This window comes from Oncorhynchus tshawytscha, linkage group LG13 (assembly GCF_018296145.1).
Source record: "Oncorhynchus tshawytscha isolate Ot180627B linkage group LG13, Otsh_v2.0, whole genome shotgun sequence".
NCBI classification, from domain to species: Eukaryota; Metazoa; Chordata; class Actinopteri; order Salmoniformes; family Salmonidae; genus Oncorhynchus; species Oncorhynchus tshawytscha.
Genome location: NC_056441.1, coordinates 54996656 through 55020843, shown reverse-complemented (window position 1 = coordinate 55020843; position 24188 = coordinate 54996656). Strand labels below are relative to the sequence as shown.

Genomic DNA, 24188 nt, shown 5'->3' with positions numbered 1-24188 from the left:
GCCATGTTAATGATATCTAAGTGACAGTGACTAACTAAATCAATGGGGGCCCTGGAGGTCAGGGCCCCTGGGCACGTGCCCTGCATGCCTGGTTGTTATACAGCCATTATTACTACAAGTTTAGATAACTGGCGAGACTAACTTACCAATTTAAAAATTGTTAGCTGACATGACTAATGGAGTGATTGTCAGTGACTGACACAAGAGAAAAACTGCTGCTGCACGACCACATTTCTAACTTACATTTTGCTCATTCTACTATTCAACATTAAGTTGAAACCCCGACTGAGTTCCTAAAAAAAGACAGTGTTCGCTTTGGGCCTGGGAACCTTATTCCTGGAGCCGCCCCCATGCAGGTTCAGTTAATCAGGCTAAAGTTAAGGTTGTGTAGTGTTTCAGCACTTACACCAGCACTTACACCACCGGGCCAGGTTAAAAGGATAGTTCCCTTCAGGAAAGTCGAAAAAGCTGAAACTTCAAAACAGCATACCATCCCTTTAATATTGTGCCCCAGATCTACAGGTTGGACTAATGGAGGAGACGGGATACAGCAGCAGCTCACAAACGTCTGGTGAAAAGTGCCAAGCAGCCAAGAAACCAACCAACCACACTGGGTCCAGGCTTCACCCAGGCTCTGTCCAGCGGAACAGGGGGCCTCTTGTTCCTGTGCCATGGTGGCAGGAAACGTGATGTATTCAGATGATAATGAGCCATGCAGCAGTACAATCGAAAACCCCAGTGTCCTGGCACCAGCTAGCCCTCTCTCAAAGACCCATCGCCAAGGAGACCAGTTGGAACGGGACCCTGACAGTGCCAAGGGACAGCGAGGGTATTAAGGATTTCACAAAGCTCTAACGAACTGAGGCTTTCCAGAGGAGTGTCTTTCAGCAAAGAAAAACACACAGCTACCCTTGGTATATTTTCTACTGTAAAAGGCTGTGTTGGAATGCTGTTTTGAATATCATCTGTGGCATGTGTGATTTTCTCCAAACACGTCACGGCTGTTCGTTTCTATTTTTATACGCACAGTCCACCTGAGTCCTCGGTACTGTAGGCAGGGTGGATACAAAGAAGCCTTTTCATTATTTACCACAGCTCCCCAGGCCCAAAAAAATAATCAAGCATTTGGATTGGAACCCTCTGCCCAAAATTACAGAGGCGGCTGACAGCATGCAAACGAGAGGTAATGGTCTTAACACATGGTGGTATGCTCCAGATGTTTACTTAGAGTTGTTTTTCCAATACCACGGCAGACCTGGGTTCAAACACCATTTGAAATCATTCAAATACGTTTCGAGTTTGCTTTAGCCTGCCCGGAGTACCAGAAGCTTTTATATTGGTTCCTTTGCAAAAAAAAAGGCAAGCTCAATGACACATAGCGAAAGTATTTGAAGTTATTTCAGATAGTATTTCAACCCAAGTCTGTTACCACAAAGGAGGAAAGTAGACTGGGTGGAGGAAAGCTCAAGCAACGTGTTGTAGTTTCTTCCTTTGCAGTACACTGACTGACTGACTCTCCTCAAGATAGAGGCAGAGAGGCAGTATAGCCCTTACCATGCTGTGCAGTCGTGTGTGAAATGTGCTTCGGTGGGTGACTCAACCATGTATGCATTTCTAAAGGATTCACTTTGACCTCTATCTTACAATCAACTGGTCTCTCCTGAGGAGTGTCTGTCAGACAACAAAAAAGGGAAGTATGCAGTTTATTCCTGAGCTAAAACCAACTCCCCTTTAATGGTTTATTAACTATGACTATAACACAGTATCACACGAGCTCATCTGCATACCAATGTGTAATGCATTTTTCATCCGACTGTTAAACAAGGATTCATTAAAATTGCAGTAATTTTGCCACGCATAGCCATATAATCAGTTATAGCTGGGTTGAACGAGCGTATACCCTTTTATCCTGGCGCCATTTTTAACAATTGAAAATAGCATCTCTTGTGGCTGTGGGAGTAAAATGACGGTTGGCTCAATGGGGCTCTCTGCCGTTTTCAACTCAACTCAATTTTCTATTATGTTCCCTCTAATAGCGAAGCCATAGCTTTCTGCACCCACCACCCACCACTCTCCTAAGGCTTTAGTCACAGCTAAAAGTCAATAGGCAATTGCAATAGGACAGCTGAAGCAGACTTCCAATGTATTGAAAACCCTGCTCAGAAAAACCTCAGACTCAACAATGTTGTTTTTTCTACATCAGGAGAGTGTAATGAAATACCCATGTTATTTTTAAAGGGAAAATGTCAGCCTTGTACACACATGGGAGGTTGATTGATCACTTGTTATTCACTCACTGATTATGGGCCACAAACCTGAACAGGCCTTCCTCTCTAGGTCCTAAATGAGGATGTTGGTTGTGTTCCAATAATCTGTCCTTTCTTGTGCACTTAAAGGGACCTTTCAAAATTGTTCAACTTCATATTCGACATCTCCAGCACTACCCCAACATCTACATGTGTGAAAATGGTGCGTTTCTATGTTTTGTGGTAAAAAATGCAATGTCCAATGAGATCATCAACCAATTAGTAGACAATTAGTAGGCAATTCCAACTCACGTCACACGATGCACACCGATGATGTCATTGGAAACAATTGTCTTTTTTTCCTACAAAACAAAACATTTTCACATTGGGGTGGTGCTGGAGATGATCAATATGAAGTAGAATAATTGCTAAATTCCCTTTGTAGATTTGAAAGGAAATGGTAGGTATATGAACACTCCTTCCAACACCAATCCAATGCTTTTACGTTTGTGAGCAGTAGTGAATGAGTGCATACTTTAGGAAGGAGGAGAGATTACTGGGGCACACCTGTTCTCTTTTAAAAGGAGAGGGGACATCTCAGTTGTGATGGATGATGGGATACACACACTCCCTCCGATATCTAGCGGAATTACTCTCCGTGTTGACATTGAAAGATGGGACAACAATGTCATTGTATGGTTATTGTTGGTTTGGGATAATTACAGTTGTGATAACATGCAGGGATCGTCTTAATTACGCACGGCTAATTACCCAAATTGACTAGATTGATGTTAATTGCATTGTTCACACTGTGTATTGCATGTTGGACAACTGAAAAAATAACCCCAGAGGACCTATGCAGACAGCACGCAGGACCAGAGATTCAAACCAAAGACCTTTTCAACTCTAGTCATTAGCTCATTCCCACAGCCATAACATTGTGATGCATTTTTTTGCTCTGGATCCACAGAAGAGGAGTGAAGTGTGGCTCAAAGGGAGGAGAGGGAAGAGGGGAGGAGCAGGGAAGGGTGACAATAGAGGGAGGAAAAAGGAAATTATGGTGGTGGAATGAGGGCAGAGCAGACCGAGGGATGATACGAGGCTGGATAGAAAAGATGAGAGATGGAGGGAAAGAGGAGAACAAGGAGGGAGGTAGAGAGAGGTGGTAATTAGTTCACGTGAGGTAGGGCCAAAGAGGCTTGCTGTCCACTGAGTCTCGTGGATACATAAACCCAAAGCTATCTATAATCTATAAATCACTGCATGGGGAACTGAGGGTTGTAATCTGCCGAAAAGCCTGTCTTAGCGAACGATTTGGGGCAAATAAACAGAGGAGCACTTTAATATTTGACACATTGTCTTGCATCCATGTGTTACTTGCGCACCGCGGCTGTTCCATTACGCCCTATGTTAGCTTAAAGCCCCTCAAATAGCCTGAATATAAATCCTTTCTGCTGTGGGATAACACACGCTAATAGGTAACACACCGCTGGACCCGGGATTTGTGACACAACTAATATTACAGTTGATAGGCACACTACATGGACAAAAGTATGTGGACACCTCATACCAAACTCATGGGTGTTAATATGGAGGGTGTCCCTCATTTGCTGCTATAACAGCCTACACTCTGGGAAGGCTTGCCACTAGATGTTGGAACATTGCTGTGGGGAATTGCTTCCATTCAGCCACAAGAGCATTAGTGAGGTCGAGCACGGATGTTGGGTGATTAGGCCTGCCTCGCAGTCGGTGTTACAATTCATGTCAAAGGTGCTTGATGAGTGTCGTGGAAAATTGCAAGATTATGATATAATGCTTGTAAGATTGTTATAATGCTTGTATTACATTATAATAGTTGTTACATTCGACAGAATAGAGTATTGTGTGTGTGTTCCACTGAGGATGGGCCTCTATGAGATAGCACTGACAGAGGAGATTTACGAAGTCTTTGGGTAATAAAGCCTAAAGAGCATTCCAGATAACATGAGTTAATGGTTGTGTTCTATGCCTTATCAGGGAGAGGCGGTTCCCTTTTGGAGTGGGGGCCCAGACACTGGTCTTTACAGTGAGAACTGTTGACACAGCAGTAACTGTCTGCTATGTTTTATAGATATCTTTCATACAAATCTTAACCTTTGTGAACTGTTCTTAAGATCTGTGATTCATCATGTAAGTTGAGAGGGGTGTATCTTGGCTATAAAAGATCTTTGTACTTTTCTGTTGGTACTTTTCAATGGTTCATTAGAGATAGCGCATCATTGAAACTCAAAAAGGCTATTGCAAAGCTCTTATTAAAATATATGTAGTTTAAGTATAACTCTGACTGGTGTGTGAAGTTTGTAACTCTCTACTCATTTGGTAAAGCAGAAATATGCCACCACATGAGGTTGAGGTCAGGGCTCTGTGCAGGTCAGTCAAATTCTTCCACACCGATCTCGGCAAACTATTTCTGTATGGATCTTGCCTTGTGCACGGGGGCATTGTCATGCTGAAACAGGAAAGGTTGTTCCCAAACTGTTGCCAGAAAGTTGGAAGGACAGAATCGTCTAGAATGTCATTGTATGCTGTAGCGTTAAGATTTCCCTTCAAAGGAACTAAGCAGCCTAGCCAGAACCATGAAAAACAGCCTCAGAACATTATTCCTCCTCCACCAAACTTTACAGTTGGCACTATACATTGGGGCAGGTAGCGTTCTCCTGGCAACAGCCAAACCCAGATTCGTCCATCGAACTGCCAGATGGTGAAGAGTGATTCATCATTCCAGAGAACGTGTTTCCACTGCTCCAGATTCCAATGGCGGCGAACTTTACACCACTCCAGCCGACGCTTGGCATTGCGTATTGTGATCTTAGGCTTGTGTGCGGCTGCTCGGACATGGAAACCCATTTCATGAAGCTCCTGACAAAAAGTTATTGTGCTGACGTTGCTTCCTGAGGCAGTTTGGAACTCGGTAATGAGTGTAGCAACTGAGGACAGATTATTTTGTACACACTACGTGCTTCAGCACTCTGCGGTCCCGTTCTGTGAGCTTTTGTGGCCTACCACTTCACAATAACAGCACTTACAGTTGACCGGGGCAGCTGTAGCAGGGCAGAAATTTGATGAACAAGCATCACTCCTCTGTTCTAACATGTATCAGACCTAACGTGCTCATTCCTCCTCTAGTAATGTTGCTCAGCCTAGGAAAGCCATTTTGGCTCCTGTTTAAGTGGGTGAGGAAAGGGAACTTGTGAAAACTTTGTGTAGACAACACACCATTAGCGATCAATTCAGACACTCAGCACACATTAACCTGGCTGTCCCTCTGGTGGAGAAGTAAAATATCATGTAATAAACTTCTACCACATGCTAAATATACCGTTGCTAGTCGCTGTCTATCACTTAGCTACAACCGAATTCATGTTTAGCTTGAATTTGAAGAACTAGACCGAACCTGTGCTGTATACATATTCTGAGATCTTTTGAAGGTATACTCATCATTTCTAGGTTCGGAAACATACATCTTCTTAGGTGGAAGCCTGCGAATCGATGGCTTTATGAGGAACTACATCAAAGCTACACCATTTATTTTGACAAATGCAATGATTCGTAAGGCTTATCATAAGATATGGGGCCAAGCAGAGAGAGAGAGAGAGAGAGGCATAACACCCAGTCAGGTTATGAATTACCTATGGCTGTGAAAAGCTGGTGGCATGTTTAATGCAGTAGAGTGTCTCTATATTCTGCTGCTTCTCTGAAGATCTCTCTGGATGATTCCTTTACAGATTTCCTTCAAACTAAGCATCAGAAAATCACAGCACACATAAAACAAAAATGGTGTTATGTTTAATCTAATCTAATACGAATTTGAACAGTATAAATATATATTAATTATATTTAATATCAGAGGAACATCATGAAATTGCAATACAACGATCGGTTCCAGGGGTTTAAAAGTGATATTTATCTTGACAAACAAGGCATTTTGTAGTGCAGTGGCACTTGACTGACGTTGACCTACAGTGTCCCGAGTTGGGTTTTCTGGAGCAAAAAGAAAACATACACTAGCTGCTGGCTGCGTCACGTACAGCCAAACAGCCATCAGTGAGAGCACACCACCTCCATTACCATGTAAAAGCTTCTAACATTGAAATGCCAATAAAAAGAAAAACCTTTTCAAACCTTTTTAATTTTGCACACCTCACGCTGGCACACTGAATATATTAAAGTGCCAGGCACATGAAAGCTATTGACGGAGGTCCGTAACCGTAGGGATGAAGGGATGAAACGCGGAAGTCACCAATACAGAGCGCCAGACGACACGCTGGGTGCAACTATGTGCAATTTTTCTAAATTACATTCAGAAGAATATGAATTATCCTCCATGTATTGAGAATGGCAATTATCTGGTCAAGACACTTTCCTGGTCTTCCTGTTTTCACTCGATCCGTGTAATATTGAGTGGTTTCATCACAGACATAATAGTCTTCAACCACACAAAATCACTCGCGGAATTGGAAGCCATTACTATGGTCAGGGGCATAACCATCAATCGTCAGCTCTACCAGGTTCAAGAGGTCATGTCTCTATTCCCTCTAGTCTATAGGGTCATGATGATTTGGATTTCATGGTAGCAATGTGTACTCGAATAAACTCACATGTTTGAGTTTGAATGAATCCTTGTACCTGAGAAAAAGCTCACATGCAGACACTATGCATTTAGAAAGTGATGCTGGTTGGTGTGTGAAGTGAGGTGGATTACAGCAGCTATGTGGTCATACCAGGGCAGGAGAGCATTAAACCTCTGGGATGCTCACTCACTGCCATGCCAAGGGAATTAGAGCACACTACACACTACTCTACCTTCTGACCCATTGATTCCCCTGACTCCTCGGTCTCTAAACAAACAATCCTTGCTAATGCCCTGATACATAACAATCCTCTATCAGACACTATCGGAGGATTATGATAGGCTAACGCACAAGGAGGCAAGGTGTCTTATGGGTGTTGTAGGTTTAAATGTTCTGAATAAGAAATGCACCTGGGAAGTTTCATGATAGCCTTTAAATGCTTGCCATGTAAGCTTTAGATTTTACGTTGGTGTTAAAAATGATGAACCAAGGCACAGCACTAAAATAGCAATCTACACAAAGCACGGCGCAAGACTGTCTCTGTACTACAGATGGATAGAAACGGGACATTTCTCAAACACTCCCCTGCAATGCCATCCAATTTCAAGCCAATGAAGCTGAAAATCTAAAACAGCAAGTTGAGGCCATTCTCTGGATGCTACTACAGGACGACAGCATCCGCATAAAAGACGTATAACCCCTGGGAGCAACGCACGGTGACAGGGAATCCACATTAAAAGACAGGTTAGTGTGTGAACCACAAACGTGTCCCTCACCTCACTCCCAAAACAGTGTCCAAACAGGAAGTTGTGGACAGACACTCATACAGTACACATGCAGCCTAGTGGTTAGAGCCACAACCTTCAGAACACACATGCTGTCTGGGGCAAGGGTTCGAATCCACTGCCTTTCTGACACAAACTATCTCCTATCTATATCTGGCCAATACAAGTGTGTGTATTCTTAATCACAGCTCGGTTTGATGACATTAATGAGATTTACATTTTGGTTATTTAGCAGACGCTCTTATCCAGAAGAGCGTCAGGAGCATTTAGAGATACAGGAGCAATTCGAGTTAAGTGCCTTGCTCAAGGGCACATCGACAGATTTTTCACCTTGTCAGCTTGGGGATTCAAACCAGCGACCTATCGGTTACTTGTCCAATGCTCTTAACAGCTAGGCTACCAAACCACCGAATCCCAAACAGCCATGACCACACATTCGACCGAGGTGTTTGGGCATGAACTCAGCTCAACCGCCGCAAGCTTCTCTTTTGGGTACTGTTAGTGAAGTCCTAAACAGGCAACTGTCGGCCAGTGCTTTCTCTTTCTCTCTCTCTCTCTCTCTCTCTCTCTCTCTCTCTCAAATATCTCCATCATTAATTCATACATTTCCCCAGAACCAGCTATCACAGCATTCTTTTGAAGGCTCGTCCTCCTAGCTCGTCTCTGTCACTCATGCACATGAACTTTTCAAGCAGTCCCAAAGGTCTTTTCAATTTTTTGAGAAGCTATTTTTAGCTTTAAAATAATCGAGGTGGAAACTTCCATCTGTCCTACACACATTCCAGCTGCTCCTTTTTAGTGGGGAAAAGGGAAAACAAATGATTTGAGCACATATTTAAAGTATAAATCGTACTTGATTATTGAAATCACATATTCAATATCATTTAGAAGGGAGACTCATCATGAAGGATCACAGATGATTACAGAGACAGTTTGTTTTGCATCACTGAGCACTGCTTTCCCAGCTCTCTCCCCTGAGTGCTTTTCTTTTCAGGGATACCTCTGCCGTGTAAGTCGTATTTCTCTGCTCAGGTCTGCTCAGGTCTGTTCTATTTGTTTACCTTGATTTTGGCAGGTAAGTTGATTGAACTTAATCTAAATGACCACAATGACTTGGGTAAGAGTCACAGTGTAGAGGAAACTGGCCATGGCAGCGCAGGGAATTCAGCCAAGACACCCGGTTAACACCCCTACTTTTGCTTGGGCTATGGTATTTTAGAAAGCCTGTTGATATCACGAGGTTTAAAGCTTACAGTACCTACAGAGAAACTCTTTTTGCCAAGAAATCTGGGTTAAATTGATGCAAATGAAGTACCTTACTGCTATTATGATTTTTTTTCATTGCATGTTTCGCCAAGGCCGACTCCTCATCTTCCCAACACAGCATTTAACTCATGGGGTGCGGAGAACTTCAAACGAGAAGCCACTACATTGGGGCACTGGTGGAAGCAGGCAATTTAAACGGCATTATATTCAACAACAACTAGTTGAAAAGTTCAGGGACACAACTTCAGATACATTTAATTTGCAGAATTGATCAGCATGCCGGATTGGTTCTCCAGCCCTCAAGCTATCTGGTGAACTCTTTAGAGCCGGCCACGGAGAGACACACTGTGGGTACTGCCCTGGGCATCATTTCACAAGCAGAACCAATCCGCCATTTATTCTGTCCTTTTAAAAGTCCCTTGAACCAGCTCTTGGAAAAGTATTTTTTAACATCAAACTTGTTCTGCATCACTTTATGCTTTGCATGGATCTGAATGTCTGTACGTGGTCTGCCTGGCCTTAGCTAATTGACAGGAATGCAACATTATGTATGAAGGCTTTGCTTGAAGACCGACTTTTTTTCCCCAACTAAGGCTGACAGTTTCAAGGGACCTTCAGTGAACTCGACAGTGTAAAGGGGACTGTCCGGCATCACTTGTGTGGAGAGAGTTCCCTTGTGACACGCTTTCTTCCAGACACCGGGGAGTTCTAGCGACAACTAAAACGGCCACAGTCAGCTAAAGAGAGACCCCAGCACAGCACAGGGAGACGACCCACTGGACACAGACGTCAATTCAATGTCTATTCCACATTGGTTCAACACTGAAATGACATGGAAAAAATATTGATTCCACCAGTGTGTACCCAATGGAAATTGACGCTGAAGTAACACGGGCCAATAGAGTGCACTGTATCGCTCCTCTTCACCCGAACACTTTACCACCAACAAACCAGTCGGCCTAGCTTTACCTACAAACCTAGCTTTACCATACTAGAGATGTAACTCAGGAAGTTGATCGGATCAATTCACATCCATGAGTGATGATTCTTGAGATGCACATTGCACCCAGGGAAGGTCAATATCAATATACAGCAGAAACAAGAAGAAGTCAGGGAAGAAATCTATTGCCCGTTTACAGTATTTATAGAGACAAACACCTAGATAGATGGAGAACATATTTCAAAAGAAAATCGACAATTTATGTTCAGTTATGCGTCTTCTTTTGATACATTGTACAGTATGAACCACTTGCAGTCAACTCTTTGGAGTACAAGGGAGAACTGCGGCACCTCATCCTTTGAACTCTTGCATTTTCCACTGGATCACAGAGCAGATAAAGTGAGACACTGGTTACACGAGTAGACTTAGAAGGGATGGGGAGAAGGATGCTCTGTCTCAGTCCACTATTGAATAAGGATGACAGCAGACATCACACACAACATCACACAGACATCAAGGTACAGTAGTTATGTTCAATAACTAGCACTCAATTGGATCAAACAAGAATTCACAGTGACACTTATCTGTGATACACAAACATGTGAGACAGAATCCAGAGGGTGCAGGTTCATGTTGGGAATATATTCCACAAACATTGGCCATTTCAACTTGCTCTGTACATACTTTGTTGTAATATAAAGTTGATTTAAATATGAATCATTAGCTTTGTATATTATTCTCGTTTACCCTCACCTAGTTCCCATCTATATTCTGAAAACTTCTTATGAGGTTGTACTTGAACAGCTACAACGAGAAGGCGGCCAAGGTGCGTCGTCACAGGGAATCGAGTGCTCTTCTTAATCGCGCGGATTATCGGCTGCACCCCTTTGCCGTCTGGATGGACCTTCGTTTCTATCTCAGACCAACACTGAATGTTCCACTACATGTTTCAGTCCGTATCCACCACATTGACTATAAAAGAGAATACAGATTTGGGCTCCCTGTCCGATGTTCCAAAAACGCCAATCGTGTGCATATGAAAGCAATCAAAAGTGATTTTCATGCGATATGGGAATACATATTTAAACAAAGTCATTCTAAATCATTGCTTTAGATTGTGCTGGAATGGAGGGGGTTTACAGAGAGATTCAAATATTAAGGGAAGGATCAAGCATGGCATGCGCTCTTGGCGAGGTTGCTTCCATGGCACAATTGTAATTCCAAATTCTCCTATATTACAATCATAGATTACACAAATGAAATATTGTATCCCAATCATTTCCTCATGATCACATTGATGTAATAAAACAGCTCATGTAGACATGGTTGGGTAGGCCAATCTTATTTGTTTAAAATAATCAATTATGGTCAATTATTTTTTCCATAATATTATTTTTTCTTCATGGTGTTACGATGGGAGGGACAGTTTAATGTCACACAAGTAGCTAGTTCTACAAACTTTTTAAAGTAATGAATCTCTTACCTTCCATGCAAAATAAAACCAGCCAAGCAATCCATAGGTCCGAATTATGGAATTTAATCATGGTTCGTAAGTACTTGGCAAGTCGTTTTGTGTGGCTTCTTGACTGAATAAATCGTTATTTCACAGTTTATTTGATGGAAAGTAACGGTCTCTCGAAACAACATACATGAATACAGTCCCAGTGGTTTACGCGATAATCAGATGCGTTTTATGTAGCAAAATAAAATGTTACATTTTCTAACAGTAGAAAGAGCAACAAAAGGTTGCATCTCATCATATAGTCTAACACCACACTAAACCGTTGCTTCTTCTTGGACGTCCTTTCTTTTCGTTTCAATGTTGTTGTTTTTGTTGGTCGCACACTCGCACTATGTTGTCAGCTGACAGCACTTGGTATTTTCCATTTAATCAATTACGCACGTTCTGAAAATTGTCGGCAGTCTTGCTGTAGTAGATACAAATTCACAGAAGACATGAAACATTATCATTTCTTAGAGGGTAATTGTTTCTTCTTGTACAAGGCAGGCCCATGGTTCTCAATGCTAAACATGCACTCCTTTTCTGTACAGCATTCTATTTGGAACCTTGATCGAGAACTCGCCCGTACTGTTGCCAGGAGACCAGTGACGCCAGTCTAGACTAGAGGTAGTAATGCCCCCCTCTGGTGACAAAAAAAAAGCCACTGTATGTGCTTGGTAGGCAACTGCATCCCGCAGTGCACGGTTGAAGCCAGCTCCAATGTATACGGATGTACTGCATTATGCATGCAATGCACGTGCTGAGTAAAAGCTGATATCAAATAGATAAAGACTATGGACAGATTACCATTTATCTGGTTTATTGAAAGTTTTGGTTGATTGATTGCTCCAGCTTTCATGCACATCTTAATTTGGCAGAAGTGACAAGCTTTTCAGAAAGTACAAGCCCAATTCAATTTCAAAGCATGTGTTATCTTCATGCCTGTAACAGCAAACCAACACAGTTTCGTTTTTCAAGCTGACAGTTTTCTGTCACCACCGCCCATATTAGAAAGCCAGCAACACACAACAGCAGCTCTCAAAAGGGAGGTGACTGTCAATGTGTTCTCTTGAACAAAATGTGATCTTACCACAGCTCAGCACAAAATACTCCCTGTGTTTCACTAAAAACACTACGGGCATAAAGCCTGAGCACTCCTGGGTCAAATCTAGATATAAAAACAGCTTCTTTTTTTTATCTGTCAAGGTTTTGTAGACAAACATTTGATGAAAACTTTTTCCCTTATTCAACTTTTCTGACTGTTGAGTAATTAAAAATGTATGAGAGGAGATTAGAAGGCGTGACAAGGGCCAGCGCTTCAACAAGCTCTTCCATACTGCCTGGGGTTGTTGGCAGGGGTTTCCAAAGAATATGTCTGTCACTCCTGACTTGAGCAACGTAAGGAATACCTACTTTTACCGGAGGCCATTCAGATTGTTTGATTTCTGACATACTGGCGCCATTTTATAGAACCCCGGTGTATGTTATCAGATATTATGAATACTGGATCTTAAAGCACCGCTGGTCACTACCTTCTGGTTTGAGAAAGCAGTAACACTCAAGTTATTCTTAAATACAAGTGTGACAATGTATACAGTAGCCGACACCGTACATATGAGTGTACCATTTTTTTGTTTTTACTAGAAGCTACTATCCTGTTCATTTCATAAACCATGAATGCATAAATGAAAAGTGACCCAACAGTTCTGCTGACAAGTTCACTAGAAAGATATACAGCCCATCTGTTCATCTCCCCTCCTATGCATCCCAACAGGGATACAGCCAAGTGTGATCGAGGAGTTACCGTACAGAAATGGCAGCATCCAAAGACACTGATTTATTATTGATACATTTTGCAATCGCTCCATTTTTCTTTCCGCCCGATATAAAAGATTAAGAATGTGAGCAAGATATGTACGTTAAATGTTTTAATTCTTCTTTCCTGACAACCCCTGTTAAGAGTTCACGTCCACTTGAATATTGATGCCATGTTAAGGAAACACGGCCTGGCTTTTGCTGTGTCATGCATTTTGTGCACCCCAGTCTCATCTTGTGCAGCTTTGCTTTTCCTAGTTTGTTCTTGTGGAATTAATTTATTCCAGGCCAGTGCACCTGCTCACTAGGTCAATTCAGGTTAGGAGTCCATTCCTTGTTTAATCTTCACACTGCATAGTCGGAGTACAATATGTTCATACTGAACATGCACTGTACCTATGTGTCCCACTTTGAACACTATCCCCTGTTGAGAAAACCTTTGGGTGGGTGGGTATATATATGATTTTTTTCACCTTTATGTAACCAGGTAGGCTAGTTGAGAACAAGTTCAACTGCAACCTGGCCAAGATAAATCAAAGCAGTGCGACACAAACACAGAGTGACACATGGAATAAACAAACATGGTCAATAATACAATAGAAAAAGTATATATACAGTGTGTGGAAATGAGGTAGGATAAGAAGGTAAGGTAATAAATAGGCTATAGTGTTGAAATAATTACAATATAGCAATTAAACACCAGAGTGATAGATTTCCAGAAGATGAGTGTGCAAGTTGAGATACTGGGGTGCAAAGGAGCAAAATAAATCAAATAAATAACAGTATGGGGGATGAGGTAGTTGGGTGGGCTATTTACAGATGGGCTATGTACCCGGTGCAGTGATCTGTGAGCTGCTCTGACAGCTGGTGCTTAAAGTTAGTGAGGGAGATATGAGTCTCCAGCTTCAGTGATTTTTGCAGTTCATGCCAATCATAGGCAGCAGAAAACTGGAAGGAAAAGCATCCAGAGGAGGAATTGGCTTTGGGAATGACCAGGGAGATAAACCTGCTGGAGCGCATGCTGCTATGGTGACCAGTGAGCTGAGATTGGGCAGGGTTTACCTAGCAAAGACTTATAGATGACCTGGAGCCAGTGGATTTGGCAACAAATATGTAGCGAGGGTCAGGCAACGAGAGAGTACAGGTTGCAGTGGTGGATAGTATATGGGGCTTTGGTGGCAAAATGGATGGCACTGTGATAGACTGCATCCAATTTGCTCAGTCGACTGTTGGAGGCTATTTTGTAAATGACATCGCCAAAGTCAAGGATCGGTAGGATAGTCAGTTTTACGAGGGCATGTTTGGCAGCATGAGTGAAGGATGCTTTGTTTGCGAAATAGGAAACCGATTCTAGATATAATTTTGGATTGGAGATGCTTAATGTGAGTGTGGAAGGAGAGTTTACAGTCTAACCAGACACCTAGGCATTTGTAGTTGTCCTCCCTTATGCTTTCTATTTCAAACTAAGAACATTGAGTGTTCTCATAAATTGTGCTAAAATAAACAAAAAAAAATGCAGTTCCATCTTTTGAACTGGACAATTTATCAAAAAACCTGAACATAATGTTTGCCAATCAATTGTATTCAATCTGTTAAACAAATATTCAATGAAAAACACCTCCCTCTTCTGGTGGACATTAGACTTTTCACTGGGGAGGAAAGAGCGGAGAAAAGTCTGACAGTCACCATATATCCTGGTTGTCGTGTTATTTAATGTTCGGTTGTAAAACACACTACTTTACAGTCTGGCACATCAAAATATAAATTAGGAACAACAAGGAAACCGTACACAGTAAATATCATGCATCAACACTGCAGTAGAAAACATTGAGATCAGGGTTAACTGGCGGTAGCACCTCCTCACAGCACCAGAATCAGTGATGGGTCTTCTTGCCTTCATCCTAAAATGACAAAAGACACACATTTAATAGAAGATAAGCCATAAAACCCTGGCGATTATGACAATATCAAGGTGCCAGTATGAGCCATTACATGTACTAATAACAACACTTGTTTTGGGCGAACTATGCAGTCAGGCCCTGATATGTGGCTGTAGGGCAGGTAACACCTTTTTATTGCTCTCCTATCTGATCTGTTTTCACAGACACACCCAGTAACTCAGAGCACTCCTGTCCATTTCCTCTTTGACGTCAGCCTAGTTTGCATAAAAAGTAAGACATGGCCCAGGTTATAAAAGGTGTGATGAGCCTTACTGTCTTGTCCATGTACCCATCAACAGCAGACAGCTATGCAGCCGGGAATAAAGACTGCAAAGGGGGATTACTGTTTCTAAAATTGTGTTTTACTAGCTGATAAAGTGCATGGAACCGCATTTGATAGTAAAAGGTCGGAGTCTCGTGTGTTGTAAATGACAACACCAACCACTCGTACATAACTAGAGCATTTAGCCTGATAAAATTACCTCAGCTGCTATGTCCTGCACAGCCTCTATGGCCTTACCCATGTTTATAGTAAGGAACCCCTTGTACTAATGGTGTGGTTGTCAACACGGCTTGTTGGACCACATTCTATAGCAGCCATACATGAACATTCTTTGGAAGAATAACAAAACGTTAAGGAAAATGTTTGTTTTTTAAACACTCAACAAATCAAGGCTAAATGTGCACTACCTCATCGCTGCTGGACGAGGAAGAAGAAGAGGACCCATGCCCATCGTCTTTGTCCTTATGCTCTTTGGGCTTCTTGTCTTTCTTCTTCTTATGACCTTTGTCCTTCTTGTCACCATGTTTCTTGTCCTTATGTTCGTTAGACTTGTCTTTGTCCACCCTATGGTCCTTTGATTTGTCACTGTCCTTGCGGTCCTTTGATTTGTCTTTGTCCTTGGATGCACTCTGAAAGTTGGTAGACAGTCAGGATACTTTGTATGCCTTGTGTGTGTGTGTGTGTATCAGCATTAATTGCACACAAATTGCCATTGATGGAGGAAATACAATTGACAATCTTATCAAGCAACTGGTTTAGGTAATGGTAACAGTATGTTTCTTACCTTGTCCTTATCCCCATCTTTGTCCTTCTTCTTCCCCCATCCAAAGAGGGCGTTCTGTTCCTGGCCAGAGGCATCATCCTTTTTCACCTGATCATCTTTACCTACCGCTGTGGGAAATAAGAGACATGACATGTTAGATTGCTCATCAGTATGTCCTTTTGATGCACATTTGCCTTCTGCTATTAATAACATAAATATATTGTCTCAACTAAGGCAGTCTTTGGAATAATTCAAATCAACGTTTGACAGGTGTGAAATGCACATTCAAATTAGCTCAAATAATAGGAAAAGATCTGGCTTGCATCAGACTAATAACCATCAAATCGATAGAGAAATGGTTACACTGTAGTTACTGTAGTTCAGACAATATTTTAGAGTTGAATGCAATTATGATTCATAAAATCAAGAATTACCTGAAGCCAAATCGAAATCCATGTTGTCTTGGGAGCACACAATAGCAGTGACAACCTGCAGGAACAACTTTGCCCTTTAAACGGAAAAACTCACGCCACGCACCTACCTGTTGACCCCACCCCGCAACCACGTGACCAAAACACGTTCGTGTTGTTCAGAAGGCACAAAACAGAACAGGGGTTTTAAAATGGATGCGGGACTATCTGATTTTATCCAATAAGAATGTTAATGTTTCTTCCCCGTTTTTTACGGTTTTGAAAGTGCCCCTGGTTGGGCCAGTGTGGAATATACCTTGTGGAGTCTTAGTCCTTTAGCCTGACGGTTCAAACCAAATTATTCCGCTGGGGGTCGTTTATCTGGCCCGCGTTACACCGGGTGAAAAGTGATTGCATTCGTTTTTGGAACGGGCCTGCCTCTCGGGCATGAACCAGCTTTTTTATGGAAAAGAGATGTTGTATGTTTGTGGACGATGGACCCTGCGGCCATATTGGCAGCATGACCGAGTGGCGCAGATCATTGTTTGATATGAGAAGGGCGCTCTTCCCTTCCGGCTTTTGCCCAATGACGTGACGTCAGTGGGCCAAGGTAGGGTAGCGTTTGGCTGCAACATGCAGAAGAGGTAAAACAATTGCCCACGCTGAAGATGTCTATATTGGTCTGCTAAAGCAAGACCCATAAAGATCCGGTGCACTACTTTTGTGAAAACATTTAAACTAAATGTATTTATATTTGAGTGTTTACCAGCATTTGTAACTTGAGTCTGATAATTATCTGTACAAAAGTTAATCTGATAATACTTGTGGAATAAAAAAATACTTGATATGTTTTCCAGTTTTTTGAAATACTTAGCAGACGCAACTTATTTCTGTGTGTAAACTGAAATGGTCTATTTACTCCTTTTACATTTTAGTAGATGTTCTTATCCAGAGCAACTTACAGTAGTGAGTGCATACATTTTACCTACTGATCCCCCATGGGAATCAAACCCACAACCCTAGTGTTGCATGCGCCATGCTGTACCAACTGAGCCACATCATCACAAACCACTTGATGTCTCAATTACTGTATTGTGCATTGTATTTCTTCATAGTGATGGAAAGTATACAGGCACCAAACCTAGATGACCAGCCGATGTACAATACAGTAATGCACATTATTCCGGTGTCCTATGTGAATTGAATTCTCTCTCTTTCTCTGAGGACCTGAGCCCTAGGACCATGCCTCAGGACTACCTGGCCTGATGACTGCTTGCTGTCCCCCAGTCCACCTGGTCGTGCTGCTGCTCCAGCTTCAACGGTTCTGCCTGTGGCTATGAAACCCTGACCTGTTCACCGGAGGTGCTACCTTGTCCCGGACCTGCTTTTTTCGACTCTCCCTCTCTACCGCACCTGCTGTCTCTAACTCTAAATGATCGGCTATGAAAAGCCAACTGACATTTACTCCTGAGGTGCTGAACTGTTGCACCCTCTACAATCACTGTGATTATTATTATTTGACCCTGCTGGTCATCTATGAACGTTTGAATATCTTGGCCATGTACTGTTATAATGTCCACCCGGCACAACCAGAAGAGGACTGGCCACCCCTCATAGCCTAGTTCCTCTCTAGATTTCTTCCTAGGTTCTAGCCTTTCTAGGGAGTTTTTCCTAGCCACTGTGCTTCTACATCTGCATTGCTTGCTGTTTGTGGTTTTAGGCTGGGTTTCTGTATAACACTTTGTGACATTGACTGATGTAAAAAAGGGCTTTATAAATACATTTAATTGATTGATTGAAATTAAGTGGTTTGTAAGGATAGTCAATTAATACTGCTCAAAAAGTTATCCATGTTATTTGATCAAGAAAAGTATTTAATTTGATGTGGATGTTTTGTGTCTTTGCCTTTAACTTTGCAACTTTCAATGTAAATGTTCGAGGACAGGGGTTTGTTCTTTCTGGGTCCTATTAGAATGACAATAGCAGAGAAAGGGACGGGGACAACAACTCTTACAATTCCAATTATTGAATCCTGCAAGGTACTGTTCTTAATTATACAGCTACCTTTTTCCCCACACAACAGATGTCCAGATTGTCCAGCTAATACTAATAAAGCCACATTGCCGTGGCAATTTACCTGGACAGGTCGGCCTATGAATTAAACATTTATGTTGGTGTAGCTCTTATTATAAAATGAACATCAGTTGTTTTGATTGTTCTTTTTCTTTAACTGGTATTTTTGGCATTATCCACTACTTTTGCTGCAGGTAGAAAATCATAGGAAATGTTATTTATTTGACACAAGCAGTCTCCAATCAAATCACATTTTATTTGTCACATGCAAATACAATTGATGTAGACTTTACTGTGAAATGCTTACTTACTAACTCTTTGGCAACAATGCAGAGTTAAAAAGTGAGAAAAAATAAACAATTTGCTAAGTTAAAAAAAAGGAAAATAGTAACATAATAAAATAACAATAACGAACGAGTCTGTTTACAAGGAGCACCAGTACTGAGTCAATGTGCAGGGGTACGAGATAGTTGAGGTAACGGAGGTAATGTGTACAGGTAGGGGTAAAAGTGACTAGGCAATCAGGATAGATAATGAACAGAGTAGCAGCAGCGAGTGTGTCTGTGTGTGAGTGTATGTGTGTGTTTTGTGTCTGTGAGCGTATGCAGTGTGTGTTGGGAATGTCAGCATAGTATGTGTGAATGTGTGGGTAGATTCTAGTGTGTGTGCATAGAGCCAGTGCAAGAGAGTCAGTGCAAAAAACTCACCCAAAAAGTGGGTCAATGTAAATAGTCTGGGTAGCCATTTGATGAACTGTTTAGCAGTCTTATGGCTTTCAGGAGCCTTTTGGTCCCAGACTAGGCACTCTGGTACTGCTTGCTGTGTGGTAGCAGAGAGAACAGTCTATGACTTGGGAGGCTGGAGTCTGACAATTTGAAGGCCTTCCTCTGACACCACCTGGTATAGAGTTCCTGAGTGACAGGGAGTTAGGCCCCAGTGATGTACTGAGCTGTACTCACTTCCCTCTGTAGCGCCTTAGAGCAGTTGCCATACCAAGCGGTGATGCAGCCAGTCAAGATGCTCTTAATGTTGCAGCTGTAAAAACCTTTTGAGGATCTGAGGGCCCCAAGTCCTGACAATCAATGTCGGTGGGGAGATTGCCTAAGCCAGGGGAAGCATAGCTCTATGAATCTTAATCGCACATAACCTATTATTCGTAGATCAGTGATTCTACACATCCCTTTGCTCAAGCTGATCCTCTCTAACCGACATGGAAGGAGGGCGCGCAATTCAAATAATCATAACTATTATGAATTTTAAACATTTATATACATTTAAGTCTTATATCAGATGAAAGCTTAAATTCTTGTTAATCCAACTGCACTGTCTGATTTACAGTAGCTATTACAGTGAAAACATGCCATGCGATTGTTTGAGGACGACACCCCACATCGAAATATTTTTCCACCGGCACAGGTTTCAATCTTCTCCTGAGTTGTCATCCAAAGGGTCCCAGCTATGAAATGTAGTGTCGTTTTGTTAGATAAAATTGTTATTTTGTATCCCCAAAAAATCTGTTTAGTTGGCGCCATCGATTTGAGTAATCTACTCATTCAACATGCAGAGAAAGGAATCCGAAAATCTAACCCTAAACTTTGTTTCAACAAGTCAAAAGACATTTCTATTTACTCCTCAGATACCCTGAAATGTAATCAAACTATAATATTTCTTACAGAAATAAGTATGTTCAATAGGAAAGCGATTTTAACAGGTGCGTAATGTCTTCATCCGCGCACAAACACAAATTTCCAAGACTGTCCTTCTCCTAAAACTGATATTTCTTATTTGTTAAGGTTTCAAGCCTGAAACCTTGAAAAAAAGACTGCTGACACCCTGTGGAAGCCATAAGAATTGCATCCAGGGAGCTAATTTTCAATATGACTTTTCTCTTGCCTTTCTAAGAGAATGGTCTCTCTCAACAACAAAATAATCTGGTTGGTTTTTCTTTGGAATTTTTCCTACCATATCTATTGTGTTATATTCTCCTACAGTATTTTAACATTTCTACAAACTTCAAAGTGTTTTCTTTCCAATGGTACCAATTAAATGCATATCCTGGCTTCAGGGCCTGAGCTACAGGCAGTTTACTTTGGGCATGTTATTCAGACAGGAAGTGGAGAAAAATGGTGCCTAGCCCTAAGAAGGGGAGAGTCAGTGAAACCAATCATGGAAGTATTTTGTAGCGAACCTAGATGTAACATTTGCTTCCAACTCACACCCTCAAACACGTAGATCCCCTGAACACAGCTCACTTTCCAGTCCACTTTCCAACTCACAATCTCAAACACCTAGATCCCTGAATGCAGCTCACTCTCCAGATGCCAATCACCTGAATTCTAATCACCTGTTCACACACCTGTAGGTCATTATCACACACTATTTAGTTCAGTTCTTTGCACCCCATAACTGTGAGGTATTGATTGTTTTGTGACACTTCTTTTGGAGCAATTTTTAAATGTTTGTTTTTTGCCTGTGATTTACTCCTCCCGTGTATGATAGTTTTTGTCTGCCTCATTAACGACTCCTTTAGCCTATTCCCTGCCTTTACTTTAACCTATTGGGTTTCCTGTTACCTATCTATTGCCTGATCTCCCGGACTACGTTACTAGCCTTTTCCCTGCCTGTACTGTTGCCCTTCTGGACCTCCTGTGTATGACCTTCTGCCTGCCCCTGGACCCAGCTACCTGCCTCCTCCTGTGTATGACCTTCTGCCTGCCCCTGGACCCAGCTACCTGCCTCCTCCTGTGTATGACCTTCTGCCTGCCCCTGGACCCAGCTACCTGCCTCCTCCTGTGTATGACCTTCTGCCTGCCCCTGGACCCAGCTACCTGCCTCCTCCTGTGGTCCTCTGCAATAAACACTTGCTGCGACCTGCGCTTGAAACCAGCTCTCTCTCTCCCCTCGTGTTCATTACAATAGATCAATAAGAAAGCGTTTCAAACCTCTTTGCCAATAAAAGTTAATGTTCTGTTTTCCCCTCCCCACTCAGACCAACCACTCCCAGACAGTCATAGCACAATTCTTGCTAGGAGAAATTGCTCTTTGCTAAAAATATATTTTTGTTTGTTTTCTGACCATTCTAATTGAAAAGTGTCACAGAAATGATTTGATATTGAGATAAAAATGGCTGCACTGGACCTTAACTGACAGGGTTGGTTAAAAAACAATTTGACCAGAGTGGTATACAATGAAGCAAGCTAGATCTGCTCAGCTTCACATCACAGCTCAGACTTTATCCATACTACGATGGTGGATAGTGCTCGTCCGCCTGCCGCTAATTCTAGCAGGCTTGTAAGTGCGTGTTCCTGCAGTGTTGCCAAGTTAGCGACTTGGTCGCTACATTTAGCGAGTATTCAGACCCCTCTAGCGACTCATTTTTAATAACTCGTGGGCCCCGTCCTAGGGCACACAGACGGCCCAGTCCTCGCGCAGCACTCCCTCCCAGCTGCAGTCAGAGCAGGAGATGATCACCCCTCTGCTTCCAGACTGCAAATGCATTGCGCCTGCAGGAAGCCGCTGCTGGCTGATCCAGCCCTGGCTTACATTCAGGGTGGGATGTAAATGTCAAATGTTCTTTGTCTAAAATAAATCACTGCATTTGACTCACACAGCCTCAGTCACTTACTCACCTTGTCCACTGTGTGTGTGCCTCTCTGTGACATAAGCAAAACATCTAGCTGGCTAGCTCATCATGTCTCAGTCTAAACTGTACACTCAAAAATACAGAAAGGAGTGGGAATCAAACCCTGAATTCAAAGGCTGGTTGAAGCCGCTTGTTGGAGATGATACACGGGCATACTGCCTGTATTGTAAGGCTGATTTCTACGCCAAACTTACTGATGTAAACAAACACATGACAACTCAAAAACATACTCAAAAGGCAAAGCCTTATAACAGTTCCCACCCAAAACAAACTGCCATTTATGGTTAAAAGAATTGACTGCAAAAAAGGCTGAGGCCACCATGGCATTAGCTATCACTTAACACTGTTCCATGCTGGCATGTGATCATATCGGAGAACCATGTATGACTCCTTGCTGTCCCCAGTCCACCTGGCCATGCTGCTGTTCCAGTTTCAACTGACCTGAGCCCTAGGACCATGCCCCAGGACTACCTGACATGACTCCTTGCTGTCCCCAGTCCACCTGGCCATGCTGCTGCTCCAGTTTCAACTTCCACCTGACTGTGCTGCTGCTCCAGTTTCAACTGTTCTGCCTTATTATTATTCGACCATGCTGGTCATTTATGAACATTTGAACATCTTGGCCATGTTCTGTTATAATCTCCACCCGGCACAGCCAGAAGAGGACTGGCCACCCCACATAGCCTGGTTCCTCTCTAGGTTTCTTCCTAGGTTTTGGCCTTTCTAGGGAGTTTTTCCTAGCCACCGTGCTTCTACACCTGCATTGCTTGCTGTTTGGGGTTTTAGGCTGGGTTTCTGTACAGCACTTTGAGATATCAGCTGATGTACGAAGGGCTATATAAATAAATTTGATTTGATTTGATTTGATGTAGAGCTACTTTCTCAGACTCCACTGATGCTACCCACTTCAAAATGATGTGGGTGACCAACAGATGTGGGTGACCAGCGTTTCAGCCTCCTGCTCGATGAGTCCACAGACGTGGGTGACCAGCGTTTCAGCCTCCTCCTCGATGAGTCCACAGATGTGGGTGACCAGCGTTTCAGCCTCCTCCTCGATGAGTCCACAGATGTGGGTGACCAGCGTTTCAGCCTCCTCCTCGATGAGTCCACAGATGTGGGTGACCAGCGTTTCAGCCTCCTCCTCGATGAGTCCACAGATGTGGGTGACCAGCGTTTCAGCCTCCTCCTCGATGAGTCCACAGGATGCCTCCTCCTCGATGAGTCCACGGATGACCAGCGTTTCAGCCTCCTCCTCGATGAGTCCACGGATGTGGGTGACCAGCGTTTCAGCCTCCTCCTCGATGAGTCCACGGATGTGGGTGACCAGTGTTTCAGCCTCCTCCTGAGTCCACGGATGTGGGTGACCAGCGTTTCAGCCTCCTCCTCGATGAGTCCACAGATGTGGGTGACCAGCGTTTCAGCCTCCTCAATGAGTCCACGGATGTAAGTGTTTCTAAGTACCTGGGGGTTGTGATAAGGTACTTTAGTGACACCAAGCAGACAATTGTATCAACATTTCTGGGGCTTGTTGAGTTGTAGGGAGAAGATGCCAAATCTATAGCCCGTGCTGTTTTGGCTTTCCTCGACAAGTGTTGTCTTAAAAAAAGAGAAACTCCTGGGGATAGGGACTGACAATGCCTCTGTTATGGCGGGGATTAACAATGGGGTCCATAAAGTGCTGAAGGAGTATGGCCTCAAACATCTGGTTCTTATTCGCTATGTGTGCCACTCTCAGCAGCTTGCTAAATTGTAGTTTTAAACATATTTAGGGTGTTTTTTACTCACTTTTTGTCTCTCCCGTGATGTTATTCCTCTCTCCTACATCGTCCATAACAATTACATGCACATGGTCAATTATTTAGCTACTTTTAGGACAGCCAATAGCTACTTTCCTTACTGTGAGGAGTTGGCAA

At 42.7% G+C, this 24188-nt stretch overlaps 2 protein-coding genes across 2 annotated transcripts in view; both read right to left on the bottom strand.

Moving 5' to 3' along the window:
- Nucleotides 1-11926, bottom strand: part of LOC112265191 (immunoglobulin superfamily member 11) — a 91660-nt gene extending 79734 nt beyond the window's left edge. Inside the window, exon 1 of the mRNA XM_024442283.2 lies at nt 11331-11926. Within this exon, the coding sequence (XP_024298051.1) occupies nt 11331-11391 (61 nt within the window). The 5' untranslated portion in view covers nt 11392-11926. The remainder of the gene's footprint in view (nt 1-11330) is intronic.
- Nucleotides 11927-14855: 2929 nt separating this feature from the next.
- LOC112265190 (mediator of RNA polymerase II transcription subunit 19a) lies at nt 14856-16734 on the bottom strand. The gene is made up of 4 exons (XM_024442282.2): nt 16584-16734; nt 16171-16277; nt 15794-16015; nt 14856-15064 (listed from the first exon to the last, which is right to left on the bottom strand). Exons 1-4 carry the CDS (start codon nt 16603-16605, stop codon nt 15038-15040), a joined length of 378 nt encoding a protein of 125 aa, XP_024298050.1. The 5' UTR covers nt 16606-16734; the 3' UTR covers nt 14856-15037.
- Between the last annotated feature and the right edge of the window lie 7454 nt (nt 16735-24188).

Excerpts from the sequence above, each read along its gene's own strand:
- LOC112265190 (XM_024442282.2), bottom strand. The coding sequence starts at position 16,605 with ATGGATTTCGATTTGGCTTCAG. Across the intron at positions 16,278-16,583 it reads GGATTTCGATTTGGCTTCAG|CGGTAGGTAAAGATGATCAG; the intron begins GTAATTCTTGAT and ends TATTTCCCACAG. Across the intron at positions 16,016-16,170 it reads AAGATGGGGATAAGGACAAG|AGTGCATCCAAGGACAAAGA; the intron begins GTAAGAAACATA and ends ACCAACTTTCAG.